Genomic DNA, 16,988 nt, shown 5'->3' with positions numbered 1-16,988 from the left:
CTCTAGAACTCTTCATCTTGCAAACGGAACCTTTATACTCCTTAAGTAACTCATTTCCTCCTCCCCTCAAGCCCTGGAAAGCACTATTCTACTTTCTATGAATTTGTATTATTATAGTCTTTGCAGACTGAGAAAACCAAGGTTCTGAGAGTAATTTTTTTTTTTTGAGACAGAATCTCACTCTGTCGTCCAGGCTGGAGTGCGTGGCACAATCTTGGCTCACTGCAACCTCCGCCTCCCAGGTTCAAGCAATTCTCCTGCCTCAGCCTCCTGAGTAGCTAGGATTACAGGCCCACGCCACCATACCAAGCTAATTTTTGTATTTTTAGTAGATACGGGTTTCACCGTGTTGATCAGGCTTGTCTCAAACTCCCGACTTCATGATCCGCCCACCTCAGCCTCCCAAAGTGCTAGGATTACAGGCATGAGCCAAGTAATTTGTTTTTAGAGAAAGAAGCTGGATTTGAACCCAGAGCCCAGGTCATGCTCTGAGCCACTTTGCAATATGTTCACCTCACGGAACATCTGTGATGTGTTTTCCCTCCCCCGTAATAGTGATGGCCACAGTATGCCAAGGCCCTCCTCTGTACCATTCTCACATTTAATCCAGGCAGCAGCCCTGCAGTTGTTGTGAGGGGTGGTGTCCTATTTCCCAGCTCAGCAGCTGGTACAGAATAGGGTTCAGTGAGCATGGGTCTGTTTGATGTCTTTAAGTAGGCCAAATAATACTAAATAAGTTTGTATTGCATTTTTAATGCAATTGTCTACATTTTTAGAAAATAGATTCTTTTTGGGGAGAACCAGCTGAAATGCATGAGGTCATAACGGCTTCCCAATCATCTCCACTTCCCCCTCCTCTGCAGAGTCAATCTGCTCTCCTCACCCCAGGCCAGTCCCTGGGCAGCCCCGCATCTTTACCTCATCACTAGCATTGCTATTCACAGCCAAAGGCAGAGACAAACAGGCAGACAGGCAAGGGGACATAGGAGACTCTCCGTGCTCTGCTTCCTCCCCCTGCTGCTCCACCCCCACACTATTCCCTCTAGCCATAACCAATCCTGACCAGCCTGGAACATGCTCTGGCCTTTCACGCCTCCATGCCTTCGCACATGCTGTTCTTGAAGACTGGAATGCTTTCCCTCCCACCTTCTCCACCTCCAAACTCCTACAGTCTTACCAGCTCAGATATCACCTCCTCTGTGAAGCCTCCCCCCTCCCCGCCAGCTAGGAGTCCACCCCCTCCTGGGTGCAGACGAGCTCACCCCTTATTATAGCACTTGGACTGCAATGACTGTTTGCAAGTCAGTGTGTCCCCCATGTCCCCAACTCCTTGTGCAGTGATGAGCCTTTATCACCCCTCCTAGCAGGGCTCACGAGAAGCCCAGGTCATTTTGATTTTTTGAGGTGCCCCATCTGTTTGAAAATGAAGAGATGACAAAACAGGATTACACACATCAAGGCATGTTTTAAAATGTTTAACAAATTAATGTTTTTGATACAAAAAACTATGACAATTGTGCTGCTCACAAGATAATTATAAAATTTATTAAAAGGTAAGAACTTACAGTGCTCCACAGGCACAGTGGCCTGGTAATAGAGTACAGGTTTAAAGATATACAAGGAGGGTCTTTGATCCCATCAGCCAGTGGAGCTGACATAATGTATAACCTTATTTAGAGAGAATGTTGAAAGACTGAATTGGAGACCCTGGCCAAATGGCTCTTCTGGCCTCTTTCCCAGTGATGACAGGCTGTCCTGCTGCCTCTGCACACAGTAGGTGCTCATTGTTTGCTGAATCATGGGAACAAATACAGCTTTCCAAGTTGGTTACTGAAAATCCACATACAGTAAGTATTCCCAAGAAACACTGCAGTCCAGAACAATGGGGCAGGAAGCCACCTCCTCCTCCAGTGACCCCAACCCTGAGTCCAGCTGAAGGCTACAACAGGAAGCCCCTCAGCCACTGTCCTTCCACTCCCTCTTCCCCACTCCCCCCAGGGGCTCCAGATGCAGTCATGCTTTCCATCCGCTCCCAGCCTCTCTTCTCTTTCCAACCTCTAGAGGGTCCCAGGTGAAGAAAAAAAAGCACTTACAGAAGGAGGCAGGCAGCCAAAGCTGAGCCCGGGGAGTCGCCCTGGGCGCCACCCCGCCCCCGCCCCGCAGGCCTGAGGAATAAAAGAAACAGCAAGAAGACAAAGAAGGGCTTAAAGCACTGGGGCAAAGGGGTGGGGGGAAGGCCTAAGAAAGTTTACAAAGCAGTCTGTCAGAGGAGGGATGAAAAGGGACCCCCGCTGGGCTGAGGGGCTTAAGCCCTCAGCTCACCTTAGGCCCAGTTAGAAACCTGCAATTACTTCAGCTAGTCAGAAAGGCTCCCCTCCTCCTCGCTCCAAGGAGCGTGGTTATTAACCTCTGACCCAGAAGTTTCCCTGAGCGTGAAGCCTCAACTTGCTGGGGTTTTGGCAACCCCAAGTACCTATGCTCTACTAGGCTCCACACACCGCTCACTGGAACCCACCAAACTGGCCCAACCTCTGTTGCGTCTGAATTTCTGGAAGAAACACAATGTGAAGATAAGGTCACCCACAGTTCCTCACAGCTATTGAGCCACTTTGATTTCCCAGATTTTCTGAGCTATCCAATATACCCACAAGCATTTCTGGAAGTTTCCCTTACCACCAAAGCCAGGGTTAATAAAAAGTAACGGCTATCATCCAAGAGCGCACTCTCTGGAACGCTTTAATCATCTCACTCACGCCTCACAACATCCTTAGGTATGATGACCCTTATTTTAGAGAAAAGGAAATGGGCCTGGATTCAATGACTTTACAAAGGATACACAGCATGGATTCCAAACCAGGTTTGTCTGACCTTGAGGCCCACGCTCCTTCCACTGGGGATACTGCCTCTAGGGGACCCTCCAGGATTCCATTTTATATGGTGCTCGGATCAATTTTATTTTTATAGTCAAATTTAGCAGTGGGGGGTTGTATACTAACTTTAGAGATATTAATGTTACTAAGTTCTGGTAACCCACTACCATCGGACCAGCCTCGGATCGATTTTAGATGAGGTAGGATGGTATAATTCTGTGACATCTGAAGAACTGAAGAATTCTTAGCCCCACAGTTGCGGGTGGAAAGAGAAGGAATGGGAAAGTCTGCATTATGGCTGGGTCGGGTCCTTCTAGTTCTTTTTAGACACTTGAGTAATTTAATCATAAATAACCGGGCACTGGGAACAGGACACTCACCAATAAAAGCAAGGCCTGGAGTTATGTTTGAAAAAAATTTTGAAGTTCCTCAGTGGGTGGATCTATCTGCAAAACAAAAGAAAGGCCCCTTTCCCAGCCCAGGCAGAGAAGTCTCCTGTACAGTTAGAGACAACAGGCTTCCGGGCACGTAGCCAAGGTTCTGGGGATATTTATAACTTGAAGAGGGTGGGAGTCCCTAATAAGCTGCTATATTCTTTTTCCATCACTTCCCTCTCCAAGGCTACAGCGAGCTCGGAGCTCTTCCCCACGCAGAATGCCTGCTTTCCCCAGTGCTCAACTTCCATTGTCTATTTCCCTCATCCTGGCTGGGGAAAGGGAGAGCTGCGAGTCCTCCCGTTCCGAGGAACTCCAGCTGAATGCAGCTTAGTTGCTGGTAGTTTCTTGGCCAGCTTCTGTGGTCTCAGGGTTCTGCCTGAGCCTGTGGTTGCTCTGAGCTGCCTGCGAGTCTGAGGCCTCGGGAATCTGAGTCCTTCGGATCAGCCTACGATATCTGGGCTTCGCCTGCAAGTCTACGGATCCGAGATGTACCTGCGGGTCTGAGACCTCCGGGACCTGCCCGTGCTCTCTAGAATCTTTCTGAACGCCAGGTCTGAGAGAACGCTGCGGCTCTGGAATCCGTTCGCGGTCTCTCAGGTTTTGGAGACGACGATCTAGTGGATCTTTTGCGGGACAGGAGGTAAGTCTGTTCGTCCCCCACTCGGGTTTTCGGCTTCCTACCTTCAACCGGACAGGGACTGCTAACATCCTGAAGGCCCGCCCGGATCAGGGCCTCAGACGCCCAGGGTCCCTTCGGTGCGGAAGGCCGCTGGGAGCCCCTGTAGCAGACAAGCCCTCTGGGACGATAAGGAGGGCCCGCCCCCGCCCAGGGGCCTGGCTATCTCCTTCTTACACGCCCTACACCGCCACCTGCTTTTGAGTTCCCCCACGGTTTTCGCCTCCCCGCCGCTGGACGCCACTCAGCCCGCCGCTCGAGGGGCGCCCTCTTGAGAAAGACGCAGTCGCACGCCCCTACAGGGTTAAAGCGCCGAAGACGTGACACCGCCAGGCTCTACTTGCCGACCGCACTCCCGAGTCGCCCCGGCGGCGCGGGGCCTCTCGGGAGTTGTATTCCGCACAGAGCCGCGCGGCCGCAGGCGCTGCTGGGAGATGTAGTGCGTGGGCGGGGCTCAAAGTTCCAGCGCGGCCTCCGAGTCTCCCCTGGGGAGTGGGCGGCTGCCGCTTCCCTCTCCGGCCTGTGCTGTCAAGCAGGGGCTAATTCTAGCTCAGCTCAACACAGGCCAGCTCCTAAATTAGGCCTGACTTCGCAGATAATAAGGCCCGACTCAAGAGAAGCTTCTAGGGACGTGAGGCGAAGCAGGGCAGCCTCTAGCTTAATCGTGCTGCAGTCTCCATAAGAAAAAAGCGAGAATACTCCGCCCTGACTGGGAGGACGGGCTTACTTCTTCACCCTTTTGTTCTTTTCCCTCCTTGGCTTTTGGCCTCTGGCTAGCTTTTGTACGCGGGAGTGGAACTCCAACTCCCGGCAGGCCACGGGGGCAGGCACAGGCGCACTAGAGGCTCTTGGCCAGGCTGTGGGAGGCGGGCCTAGTGTTCTACCTCTGATTGGCAGAGTGGTTCACGAACTTCGCTCGCTGATTGGCTGAGGCAGCTGCCGGAAAGGACCCGGCCTCGAGACGGCAGAGCGGAGGCGTTCCCTGGGCTGGGCTGAGCGCCTCCTCCCTGAGACAGCATCGGTCTAACCCCCGGCGCGGGAGGGACCCAGCCAGGGGGCTGTCCTAGTAGATTCCTTCATTGCCTCCACCCCGCTGTGGCGGAGACACAGAGGGCGGGTCGCGCTCGAGGGTCAGGGAGGAGAGTGACCCGGCTCTGGTCCAGGGCCCTCCCTGCCCGCCTTGGGGCCAGAACTCCAGCCCTGGGGAGTGGGCAGGGCCTGTTTTCCGTGCCTCACGCCCTGCTTTTCGCCTCCTTCAGCGCTGTCTGCTAGCTGCTTTTCCTGCTCTCTCTCCCTGGAGGCGAACCCTTGTGCTCGAGATGGCAGCCACCCTGCTCATGGCTGGGTCCCAGGTAAGCCGGGGGTGGCTTTTCAGACCTTGTCTCTGCTTACCCACCTCGTCCGGCGTTTCTCTGCTCTGCAAGTCCCTGTGGGAAATTCCCTGGGATTAGTAATTCGCTGGCTTCGATATTCTGTCTCCAGGGGCCTAGTACCAGGCCAGTATAGTCACAAACAAGCATATATCGAACACCTGCTGTATGCCTTTAAAAACTGGGGAGATAAAAGATGGACGAGATGGGCGCTACCTTCTAGCTCACAGCTCACAGTTCCCAATCTGTAGGGAGAAAGGCGCATCCACTTAAGCGTGGCACAACGTAATAAGTGCTCTATTTGCTGTAGGAACAAAGTGCTGTAGTGTGGGAATCACTCCCAAGAAGTGGGCGTGATTAAGTCTATTTGGGGCATCCAAGGGGAGTGGAGCAGTGCAGAGGGGTAGGGGGCATTGAAGAACAGTTGGTACTGGAGCGGGACCTTAAAGAGTAGTAGAATTTCGCTAGTGTGAGAAGGATATTCCAGGAAAAGAGGAACATTATAAGTAAAGGTATGGAGCGATGCAAGTGCCAGATATGTCTTGAGAAAGTCACAGCCGGAGGATAAAGTTCCTGAGTGGGGCAGGGATAGCTGGCCATGGGACCAGAGCAATCAGCTCATAAATTGCTGCCTTCTTTACCACATCTCTTTTTTGCTTGTTTATTTCTTATTTGGACTCTATAGGTCACATTTAATATCTTTTTCCTCCTGAATATTTCTAATCATGTTTCTAATTTCAAGAAGTCCTAAATACAGAATAGTAGGGAAGTATCGTGTGATTTCAGGCACCTGTGACGTTTGAAGATATGGCCATGTATCTCACCCGGGAAGAATGGAGACCTCTGGACCCTGCACAAAGGGACCTTTACCGGGATGTTATGCAGGAGAATTACGGAAATGTTGTCTCACTAGGTAAGTAAGGATTCTACCTTTCTTCACCTCCACGTTTTTGAGATCGTGTCAAAATGGCTTAGTTCTTTCAACACAGCCTAGTGGTTTGATTTTTTAAAGCACTTAATTGGATATTGGCTTGACTTGAGTCCTCAGGCAGATCTTTGAATGTGGGAACATCCAGGTCATATTGTCTAAAAAGAAAAAAAACTGCTTCTGCACGTTTTAGAAACGTTCAGATTTCTTGTGCCCTGAGTCATTTTCCAATCTCCAGCCTGTTTGTACAGATCACTGACCAAACAGGTCTGGCGTAATAGTGCTTGCCAGAATATAAATGCCCCCGTAACTAGTGCTTTTACTCTAGGGTGCTAAAAGATGAGGGGATTCTAACCCAGGTTCATGGGAGGGCGAAAGCCACCTTTTTGGGTTCGTTTTGGCTTCAGAGCCCTAGCTTTGCCTCAAGTTCCTTAGCTGAGTAGGTTCTCATCTAGAGATGTTTCAGTGTTGATGATGATAGATTTGTAGTGTGTCAAATGCTGTTCCTGAAGAATGCTGAAATAGTTCACAAATTCTATTAGAGAGGGCAGCTGATTTTCTTTTTCATGGTCTGCAAGCCTCTCTTCTCTCTTTGCTGTACTTTGGTCTGGGTGTAACTAGAATAAAGAGTATATCCTTGAGCTGAACCGTCTTTTGACTCACTTTGCCTCACGTCAAGACTTGACAGACATTATTAGCAAGCGTGTATCGGTCACTAGGTCATCTGCCATTCATTAGGACTAATCCTTTTTTTGAAATCTTTATTCCCATAGCCTTTTTCAGAACAAAAGGCAACTCTGAGGGCTTTCCTTTTTAACTTGAGCTTTCTCTGATGTCCCTGGTTTCTTGAATCCTTTCTTTATAAAAGTAACCATAAATAGTTATCTATCCAGATCTATTGCAGTCTGTAACCCAAATATTCCACTTAATCCAACAAAAGCAAAAAATGACAATCTTTAAAAAATGTGAATTTACAATTCTATAGTTTAGCCCCAAAAGCACTTGTTAGAAGGATGGAAGCGCCAAAAAACTGGTTTCTTGCCCAAATAAGTTTGGGAATAGGAATGGGTTTAAAAATGATTACAAGGCGTTTTTTTGTTTTGTTTTTTGTTTTTTGTTTTTTTTTTGAGACAAGATCTTGTTCTGTTGCCCAGGCTGGAGTGCAGTGGCATGATCACAACTCATTGCAGCCTTGACTTCCCAGGCCCAGGTCATCCTCCCATCGCAGCTTCCTGAGTAGCTGGGATCACAGATGTGTACCACTTTGCCCGGCTAATTCTTTTTATTTTTTTTTAATTTTTAATTAATTAATTAATTAATTTTTTTGAGACAGAGTCTCACTCTGTTGCCCAGACTGGAGTGCAGTGGCCCGATCTTGGCTCACTGCAACCTCCGCCTCCTAAGTTCAAGCAATTCTTCTGCCTCAGCCTCCCGAGTAGCTGTGATTACAGGTGCATGCCACCATGCTCAGCTAATTTTTGTATTTTTAGTGGAGACGGGGTTTCACCATGTTGGTGAACTCCTGACCTCAAGTGATCTGCCCACCTCGGCCTCCTAAAGTGCTAGGATTACAGGCGTGAGCCACCATGCTCAGCTTCTTTTTATTTTTTTATTATTTATTTATTTTTTTGTGTGATGGATTCTTGCTCTGTTGCCCAGGCTGGAGTGCAGTGGTGCGATCTCAGCTCACTGCGAGCTCTGCCTCCCAGGTTCACGCCATTCTCCTGCCTTAGCCTCCTGAGTAGCTGGGACTACAGGCGTCCGCGACCACACCCGGCTAATTTTGCATTTTTTTTTTTTTTTTTAGAGATGGGGTTTCACCGTGTTAGCCGGGATGGTCTCGATCTCTTGACCTCGTGATCTGCCCACCTCGGCCTCCCAAAGTGCTGGGATTACAGGCGTGAGCCACCGCACCCGGCCTGCCTCTTTTTATTTTTAATAGAAGCGAGACCTCCCTATGTTGCACAGGCTGGTCTCAAACTCCTAGGCTCAAGTGATCCTCCTGCATCAGCCTCCCAAAGTGCTGGGATTAGAGGCCTGAGCTACTGCATCTGGCCTTATAAGGCCTTTTTACCTCAGGATTCCTTAGAACCTTTAATGTGTTATTAGGCATTGTGAATTTTGAAGGAAACGATATTGTATGTACCATTTGCCAACCCAGTTTATCCATGAACCCTTTTCTCCCAAAATACATATTCTTTCTGAAGAGTGTAGTAAGAAACCCAATTTGGAGAATGAAGTGTCTGGTATAAAACTCCTTGCAGATAGTGGTTGTGTATTTTGATTTTCTTTTTCTTTTTTTTTTTTTTTTTTTTTTGAGACAGAGTCTCGCTCTGTTGCCCAGGCTGGAGTGCAGTGGCGCGGTCTTGGCTTGCTACAACCTCTGCCTCCCAGGTTCATGCCATTCTCCTGCCTCAGCCTCCCGAGTAGCTGGGACTACAGGCGCCCACCACCACGCCTGGCTAATTTTTTGTATTTTTAGTAGAGACGGGGTTTCACTGTGTTAGCCAGGGTGGTCTTGATCTCCTGACCTCGTGATCCGCCCACCTCGGCCTCCCAAAGTGCTGGGATTACAGGTGTGAGCCACTGCGCCTGGCATGTATTTTGATTTTCATTTGAAGACTGCATGTGAAATAGACAATGCCAAGAATGTTCTCAGCCAGACACCTTTTCTGCCTTCTTCAACTTTCCCACTCCTATTTTCATTAAAAGGTCACTGAAAAGTAGGAAGTGACATTTGTCAGTCACTTTTCTGTCAACTATGACATAGCTAAAGATTCATTTTTCTCCATATTAACATAGTTGGTTCTGGCCGGGCACGGTGGCTCATGCCTGTAATCCCAGCAGTTTGGGAGGCTGAGGCAGGCAGATCACCTGAGATCAGGAGTTCAAGACCAGCCTGGCCAACATGGTGAAACCCTGTCTCTACTAAAAATACAAGAAAATAGCTGGATGTGGTGGCGGGCACCTGTAATCCCAGCTACTCAGGAAGATGAGGCAGGAGAATCGCTTGAACCCAGGAGGAGGAGGTTACAGTGAGCAGAGATTGCACCACTGCACTCCGACCTGGGCAACAAGAATGAAACTCCATCTCAAAAAACAAAACAAAACAAACAAAAAACCATAGTGGCTTCTTAGTAAATATTTTATGATGCTACTAATGATGAAGGCTTGGCAAGTTAAAAAATACATACTCACAAAATACCTAGAATCTTGCCTTTTAGATATTAGAGTCTCATCTTTTCTGCTTCCAGTGTTCTTTCAAAACACGAATATATATAGTTTTCTTTTTTTTTTTAAGAGACAGGGTCTCGTTCTGTCACACATATTGGTGTGCAGTGGCACAATCACAGCTTATTGCAGCCTTGAACTCCTGGGCTCAAGTGATCCTCTTACCTTAGCCTCCTGAGTATCTGGGACTACAGTTGCATGCCACCACATCCACCTAATTTTTTAAATTTTTTTGTAGAGATGGGGTCTCCCTATATTGCCCAGCCTGGTCTTGAACTCCTGGCCTTAAGTGATCCTCCTGATTTGGCCTCCTAAAGTGTTAGGATTACATGCGTGAGCCACAGCACCTGGCCTGTATAGTTTTCTTAATGAATCATTAATTACAGCGATACAGAACGTGAATTTTGACAGACCTGAGTTTGAATGCTGGCTCTATCATTTACTATGGCCTTGAGCAAGTCATTTCACTTGTCTGGGTCTTGGATTTCTCATTAATGAAGTAGAAATAATCACGGTTCCTGACTCTCAGAATAGCTGTGATAAAGGATATATGTGATGAAGAATATAAATAGTTTAGGCTGGGCACAGTGGCTCAGGAGTTCAAGACCAGCCTGACCAATATGGTAAAACCCTGTGTCTACTAAAAATAAAAAAATTAGCTGGGCGTGGTGGCATACACCTGTAGTCCCAGCTACTCAGGAGGCTGAGACAGGAGAATTGCTTGAACCCGGGAGGCAGAGGTTGCAGTGAGCCAACATCACACCACTGCACTCCAGCCAAGGCAACAGAGCGAGACTCTGTCTCAAAAAAAAAAAAAAATTTAGTATAGTGCCTGGCACACAATAGGTAATTTTTGTACTTACTAGTCTTATTGTTTACTTTTTATTACAGATTTTGAGATCAGGAGTGAGAACGAGGTAAATCCCAAGCAAGAGATTAGTGAAGATGTACAATTTGGGACTACATCTGAAAGACCTGCTGAGAATGCTGAGGAAAATCCTGAAAGTGAAGAGGGCTTTGAAAGTGGAGATAGGTCAGAAAGACAATGGGGAGATTTAACAGCAGAAGAGTGGGTAAGCTATCCTCTCCAACAAGTAACTGATCTGCTTGTCCACAAAGAAGTCCACACAGGCATCCGCTATCATATATGTTCTCATTGTGGAAAGGCCTTCAGTCAGATCTCAGACCTTAATCGACATCAGAAGACTCACACTGGAGACAGACCCTATAAATGTTATGAATGTGGAAAAGGCTTCAGTCGCAGCTCACACCTTATTCAGCATCAAAGAACACATACTGGGGAGAGGCCTTATGACTGTAATGAGTGTGGGAAAAGTTTTGGAAGAAGTTCTCACCTGATTCAGCATCAGACAATCCATACTGGAGAGAAGCCTCACAAATGTAACGAGTGTGGAAAAAGTTTCTGCCGTCTCTCTCACCTAATCCAACACCAAAGGACCCACAGTGGGGAGAAACCCTATGAGTGTGAGGAGTGTGGGAAAAGCTTCAGCCGGAGCTCTCACCTAGCTCAGCACCAGAGGACCCACACGGGCGAGAAACCTTATGAGTGTAACGAATGTGGCCGAGGCTTCAGTGAGAGATCTGATCTCATCAAACACTATCGAGTCCACACGGGGGAGAGGCCCTACAAGTGTGATGAGTGTGGGAAGAATTTCAGTCAGAACTCCGACCTTGTGCGTCATCGCAGAGCCCACACGGGAGAGAAGCCGTACCACTGTAACGAATGTGGGGAAAATTTCAGCCGCATCTCACACTTGGTTCAGCACCAGAGAACTCACACTGGAGAGAAGCCATATGAATGCAATGCTTGTGGGAAAAGCTTCAGCCGGAGCTCTCATCTCATCACACACCAGAAAATTCACACTGGAGAGAAGCCTTATGAGTGTAATGAGTGTTGGCGAAGCTTTGGTGAAAGGTCAGATCTAATTAAACATCAGAGAACCCACACGGGGGAGAAGCCCTACGAGTGTGTGCAGTGCGGGAAAGGTTTCACCCAGAGCTCCAACCTCATCACACATCAAAGAGTTCACACGGGAGAGAAACCTTACGAATGTACCGAATGTGAGAAGAGTTTCAGCAGGAGCTCAGCTCTTATTAAACATAAGAGAGTTCATACGGACTAAGTCCTGTAATTATGATAAATGATTCATTTGAAGATACAATTTTATTATCAATGAACACCCTCAAGACTGAGCTGCTTTTATCATACTCTCCTAGTTGTGGGCCACGATTTAAACCATCAGAGATGACAAGCCATTTGAAATTCTGACCCTCAGCTTTGGGAATGTTATCTCCTCCAAAATGGTGGTTTTTATTCACTCAGTGGGCTACTTCATTAAAATCAGCCCCACAAGTAACTGGAAATCTGAAGACCAGGGGACAAATGCTGGTGAATGGCCAGGCCTGGAAATAGAGTAAATCTTTCAATGTTATTTTCTCTCATCCTTGGCCCAAGGAACTATGCTAAGTGAAACATGGGACTGATTTAATAGGGTGGTCATGGCTGCTTTGGAAAAAGGCAACTAGAGACTCTGCCTGAATTGCCACACCTATTCACACACCATAGTAGTTGGGCACACACATCTTCCCCTCCAAAGGGCTTTTTCCTTGAGTTGCTCATGCATTTGTATCTTTTCCGTCTTCCTGAGGGCAAGATTTTGCACGATGAAGGCAATAATTGTAACTTTTCTCCTTCTCATTGTTTCTAATTAGCTCCTTTAAAGCTTGCATCTTTGTGAAAGCTAACTGAAGATACAGTTGGAAAGGAAAAATAAGACACAGGTTTGGGGACCAAGAACCCATCAATGATGGTGACTTTAGCAGAAGATGCCCACAGTTATTACTGCCATTATTCAGATTTATGAATTTTCTTTGGGGATCACTATAGAGAATATTGTATAGAAAATATCTTCAAGAAAAGATAGGACCATCAGTGACAGTTAAGTGTAAGGAACAAGTGGAATTGACTCCTTCAGGGAAGGAACCAGAGTCCCTTCCCAAGGAATGTAGGTCGTTTCTGTGTTCTTTCCCCTCTAATCTTTAAGATCAACTCTTCCTATCCTGCTAACTCTAAGATTTGATAAGGGCCACTTCCCAGTGTTTATCTTAGCTTGCATCAGGGCATGTGTATGTACAGTAATGTGTATTCCTGTGGTTTTTCTAATAGCAGAAACTGAATTTACAGAGACTTAGCATGTTCTTGGGTGATGTGAGTCATGTGACAGAAGTATAGACATAACTCCAATGTGAGAAATGTCCTTTTTTCATTATGGAAAATAATTTAAACACTAGTGCTTTAGTGTGCACTCTCCTGTAAGGTCTGTCTTTGTACAGAGCTAAGTACTTGTTTGTATGTGTTTGTCAATTGTGGAAGATAATGACCGGACAAATAGGTCGATTGTCCTATTCTCAGAATGAATTATCTTCTATGGCAATGAAGAACTCTTTGGCTTAGTCAGAAGGAATTAACAAACCTCGGTAGGAATGTATTTCCATCCTCCCACCCTACAGATATAAGTGGTTAAAATAACAGTTCGCCCAATTTAAGCCCAGTAGTGTCAGTTTTCCTAATCTCAGTCCAGGTAGGAATTAAATATCTCAAGTGTTGATGCTATCCAAGCATCTTGGGGTAGAAGGGAATTGGTACCCAGAAAATGGGACTGGAGTGAGGAATATCTTTTCTTCTGAGAGTACCCCCAGTTTATTTCTACTATGCTTTATTGCTACTGTTCTTTATTGTGAACGTTGTAACATTTTAAAAATGTTTTTGCCATAGCTTTTTGGGACTTGGTGTTAAAGGAGCCAGTGGTCTCTTGGGTAGGGTACTATAATGAGTTATTGTGACCCACAGCTGTGTGGGACCACATCACTTGTTAATAACACAACCTTTAAAGTAACCCATCTTCCAGGGGGGTTCCTTCATGTTGCCACTCCTTGTTTTTTTTTTTTTTTTTTTGAGATGGAGTCTCACTCTGTCGCCCAGGCTGGAGTGCAGTGGCGCAATCTCGGCTCACTGCAAGCTCCGCCTCCCGGATTCACGCCATTCTCCTGCCTCAGCCTCTCCGAGTAGCTGGGACTACAGGCGCCCGCCACCACGCCTGGCTAATTTTTTGTATTTTTTAGTAGAGACGGGGTTTCACCGTGGTCTCGATCTCCTGACCTCGTGATCCACCCGCCTCGGCCTCCCAAAGTGCTGGGATTACAAGTGTGAGCCACCGCGCCCGGCCGCCACTCCTTTTTAAGGACAAACTCAGGCAAGGAGCATGTTTTTTTGTTATTTACAAAATCTAGCAGACTGTGGGTATTCATATTTTAATTGTCGGGTGACACGTGTTCTTGGTAACTAAACTCAAATATGTCTTTTCCCATATATGTTGCTGATGATTTTAATAAATGTCAAAGTTCTCCTGTTGCTTCTGTGAGCCACTTTGGGTATCAGCTTGGGAGTGGCCATAGATGACCGCATTTCCATGACCTAACTGTATTTCACCCCCTTTTCCTTCCCTACTGTTCTTGCCCCACCCCAACCAGTTCCTGCTGCTGCTTTTGGCTTCTTAGAGGTGAAGGGCTCAAAACAAGGCTTCTAAGCACCCAGCTATCTCCGTACATGAACAATCTAGCTGGGAAACTTAAAGGACGAGGGCCACACCAGCTGTCTCCTCTTTCTGCCAATTTTTGCCCGTTTGCTGTGTTGAACTTCGTGTAGAACTTATGCATCAGACTGCCTTCACTAATGCTTTTTGCATGCCTTCTGCTCCCAGGTTCCTGGCTGCCTTTGCACATCCCGTGAACAGTTTGTGCCTGTTTTCTATGGTTGTGGAGAGTGAATGAACAAATCAATATGTAGAACAGTTTTCCTTATGGTATTGGTCACAGTTATCTTAGTGTTTGTATTATTCTAACAATATTCCATAATTAAAAGCATAATTTTTAAAGTCAGCAAACCTGAGAATTATTTTAGTAACCCAGCACTGATTCGTTTAATGGCATTTCATCAGAGTCATTAAAATTGGGCATGATTGTCTTTACACTGATGCATTCCGTACAGATGTACAGATATTTTACACAGATGTTCTGTAGGAATTTGGGAGTACAGTATCTTGAGCCCTCTGGTTATTGCCATATCTTGGGAAGATGAAAAAACCTGAGTAATTTTCTATGAAGGTTATGCTGGTGACAGAAGCCACATAGGAATATTTGATATGGGTGACTCATTAGCTTTGGGGAAGGAAAAAAAAATCCAAAAAGAAAAATGAGAGAAGGTCTTGTCGCTTTAAGGAGATATTTTGGAGAATTCATTAAGAATACTAAGTCTGGGTGCGGTGGCTCACACCTGTAATCCCAGCACTTTGGGAGGTCAATGCGGGTGGATCACGTAAGTTCTGGATTTCGAGACCAGTGTGGCCAATATGGTGAAACCCCATCTCCAGTAAAAATACAAAAATTAGCTGGGCGTGGTGGCATGCGCGTGTAATCCCCATTACTTGGGAGGCTGAGGCAGGAGAGTCGCTTGAACCTGGGAGGCAGAGGTTGCAGTGAGCTGAGATCACACCACTGTACTCCAGCCTGGGCAACAGAGCGAGACTCTGTCTCAAAAAAAACAAAACAAAACAAACAAAAATACAACTAAAACAGTTTCTACCACACTAGAATTGGGTTCCTAGAACAGATACTTCTTAGAAACAAAGGTTCTCTATTCGTGACACAGTTGTACAGTCTGCCTAAGGCTGTAATTAGGTATTACCAGGGTGTGGCCACAATTTTCAAATTACTTACAAGTAATTTTCTCTCAATAAAATCTTTTTTTAAATGGACAGCCAGCCTAGGCAAAGGTAGGGATGGAAGTGCTTTATATTGGGGGAAAATGTAAATATCAAAGAAACGTTTTTAATTTTGTAGCCAAGACTTGCAAAGAAGAGAAACTTTACCAAAAAAAAAAAAAACAAAAAAAACCCACTTTTTTTTGTTTTTTTTGGGACAGAGTTTCGCTCTGTCACCCAGGCTGGAATGCAGTGACATGATCACAGCTCATTGTAGCCTGGACCTCCCCAGGCCCAAGTGATCCTCCCCACCTCAGCCTCCTGAGTAGCTGGGACCACAGGTGTGTGCCACTACACCCCGCTAATTCTTACTATTTTTTTAGAGATGGGGTCTCTATATTTTGCCGAGGCTGGTCTCAAACTCTGCGGCTCAAGTGCTCCGAGTCAGCCTCCTAAAGTGATGGCTTGCAGATGTGAGCCACCAGACCTGGCCCCAGAATATTATTTAAGCTACTCTAGGCCATTCTGCCTATGAGTGAACCCTACTCTGTCTATAGAGCAGCCAGAAGTATATATACATGTAAACTCTTAGCCGGGCGTGGTAGCAAGTGCCTGTAGTCCCAGGTAGCAAGTGCCTGTAGTCCCAACTACCTGGGAGGCTGAGGCTGAGTTCGAGGCTGCAGAGCAAGACCTCATCCCTTAAAAACAAAAGCAAAAAAACAAAAACAAAAACAAAAAAAACTCTTCTTACTGCATGTTGAGCATTTTTCATTGCTGGGAAGGAAAGTTAAGGGAAGATGCTAATTCACCTGGAGAAGTGTAGCTCAAGAGCCTCCCTCTAAGAGTATTTGATATGTTAATATCTTGACATTGTTATTATTGAGCAAATTTCCTTCTGTGTGAACTGTTCTCTAAGACCCTAGAGGTAGGTTAGGCCTGTGTTTCCAGGCCATTAGGATATCACTGAGTGCACTGAAATGATAATTTGTTAAGTGGTTCCCTGGTGTTTTAGAAGTTAGTGTAGCTCCCAAAGGAGTTCCCAAGCCCTGGGAGAAATTGACTCTTGGGAAGCAGTTGTTAGATACCCACCTCTGCAGTAGAGTAGCAGATGTAGGCCCTGCTTATCAATAGGAGACTTCAAGAACTGAAAGACTGTTAAGATCGTTAGTGAAAAACAGCCGAATTAATGGGAGACAATTACCCTGTAATGACCTAAAATGGGTCCGTGGGAAATCCCATTGCATGATCTGTTTTTCTAAATGCTTCATTCCCAAAGTTTATATCATTTTCAGCTTCTCCAAAAGTGGTTTTGTTTTATTTTTCCTTTTGGGAAAGATTGAGGCTGATGACACCAAAATCTGGCAGAGTTTCACACCAGCCCCTGCAGCTGCCTTCTGGACAGCTCTGCTTGGAAATTATCCATCAAAGCATGAACAAAATAACTAAGTTAAAAAATTATAATAGGAAATTATCCAGACATCTTGAAATCAAACCCTGAACTCAACTTGCCACATTTTCCCTTACTCCCTGCCTGCTTCTCCTGTTCCTAACTCAGTCATTGCCCACTTATCCAAGCTAGAAACTTGCATATCATACTTAACTCCCGTTCCTTTAGCCACCCTCCCCAAATCAGTAACAAATATTGTATAACTATGTATCCAGTCATGCCCATACCACCTCCTAAATAGTTCTCAGA

The 16,988-nt window shown here is 46.3% G+C and overlaps 2 protein-coding genes across 2 annotated transcripts; one reads left to right on the top strand and one right to left on the bottom strand.

Annotated features, from left to right (window-relative positions):
* Positions 1-1,464: 1,464 nt before the first annotated feature.
* LOC101178793 (putative uncharacterized protein ZNF436-AS1) lies at positions 1,465-4,348 on the bottom strand. The gene has a single exon (XM_030805533.1). The coding sequence runs from the start codon at positions 4,013-4,015 to the stop codon at positions 3,635-3,637; it is 381 nt and encodes a 126-aa protein (XP_030661393.1). The 5' UTR covers positions 4,016-4,348; the 3' UTR covers positions 1,465-3,634.
* Positions 3,449-13,510, top strand: ZNF436 (zinc finger protein 436). The gene is made up of 4 exons (XM_003271592.4): positions 3,449-3,947; positions 5,243-5,335; positions 6,140-6,266; positions 10,404-13,510. Exons 2-4 carry the CDS (start codon positions 5,303-5,305, stop codon positions 11,654-11,656), a joined length of 1,413 nt encoding a protein of 470 aa, XP_003271640.2. The 5' UTR covers positions 3,449-3,947; positions 5,243-5,302; the 3' UTR covers positions 11,657-13,510.
* The last annotated feature ends 3,478 nt before the right edge of the window (positions 13,511-16,988 follow it).

Source organism: Nomascus leucogenys, chromosome 24, assembly GCF_006542625.1.
Source record: "Nomascus leucogenys isolate Asia chromosome 24, Asia_NLE_v1, whole genome shotgun sequence".
NCBI lineage: Eukaryota > Metazoa > Chordata > Mammalia > Primates > Hylobatidae > Nomascus > Nomascus leucogenys.
The sequence above is the reverse complement of the archived record's forward strand: the minus strand, read 5'-3'. Positions and strand labels throughout refer to the sequence as shown.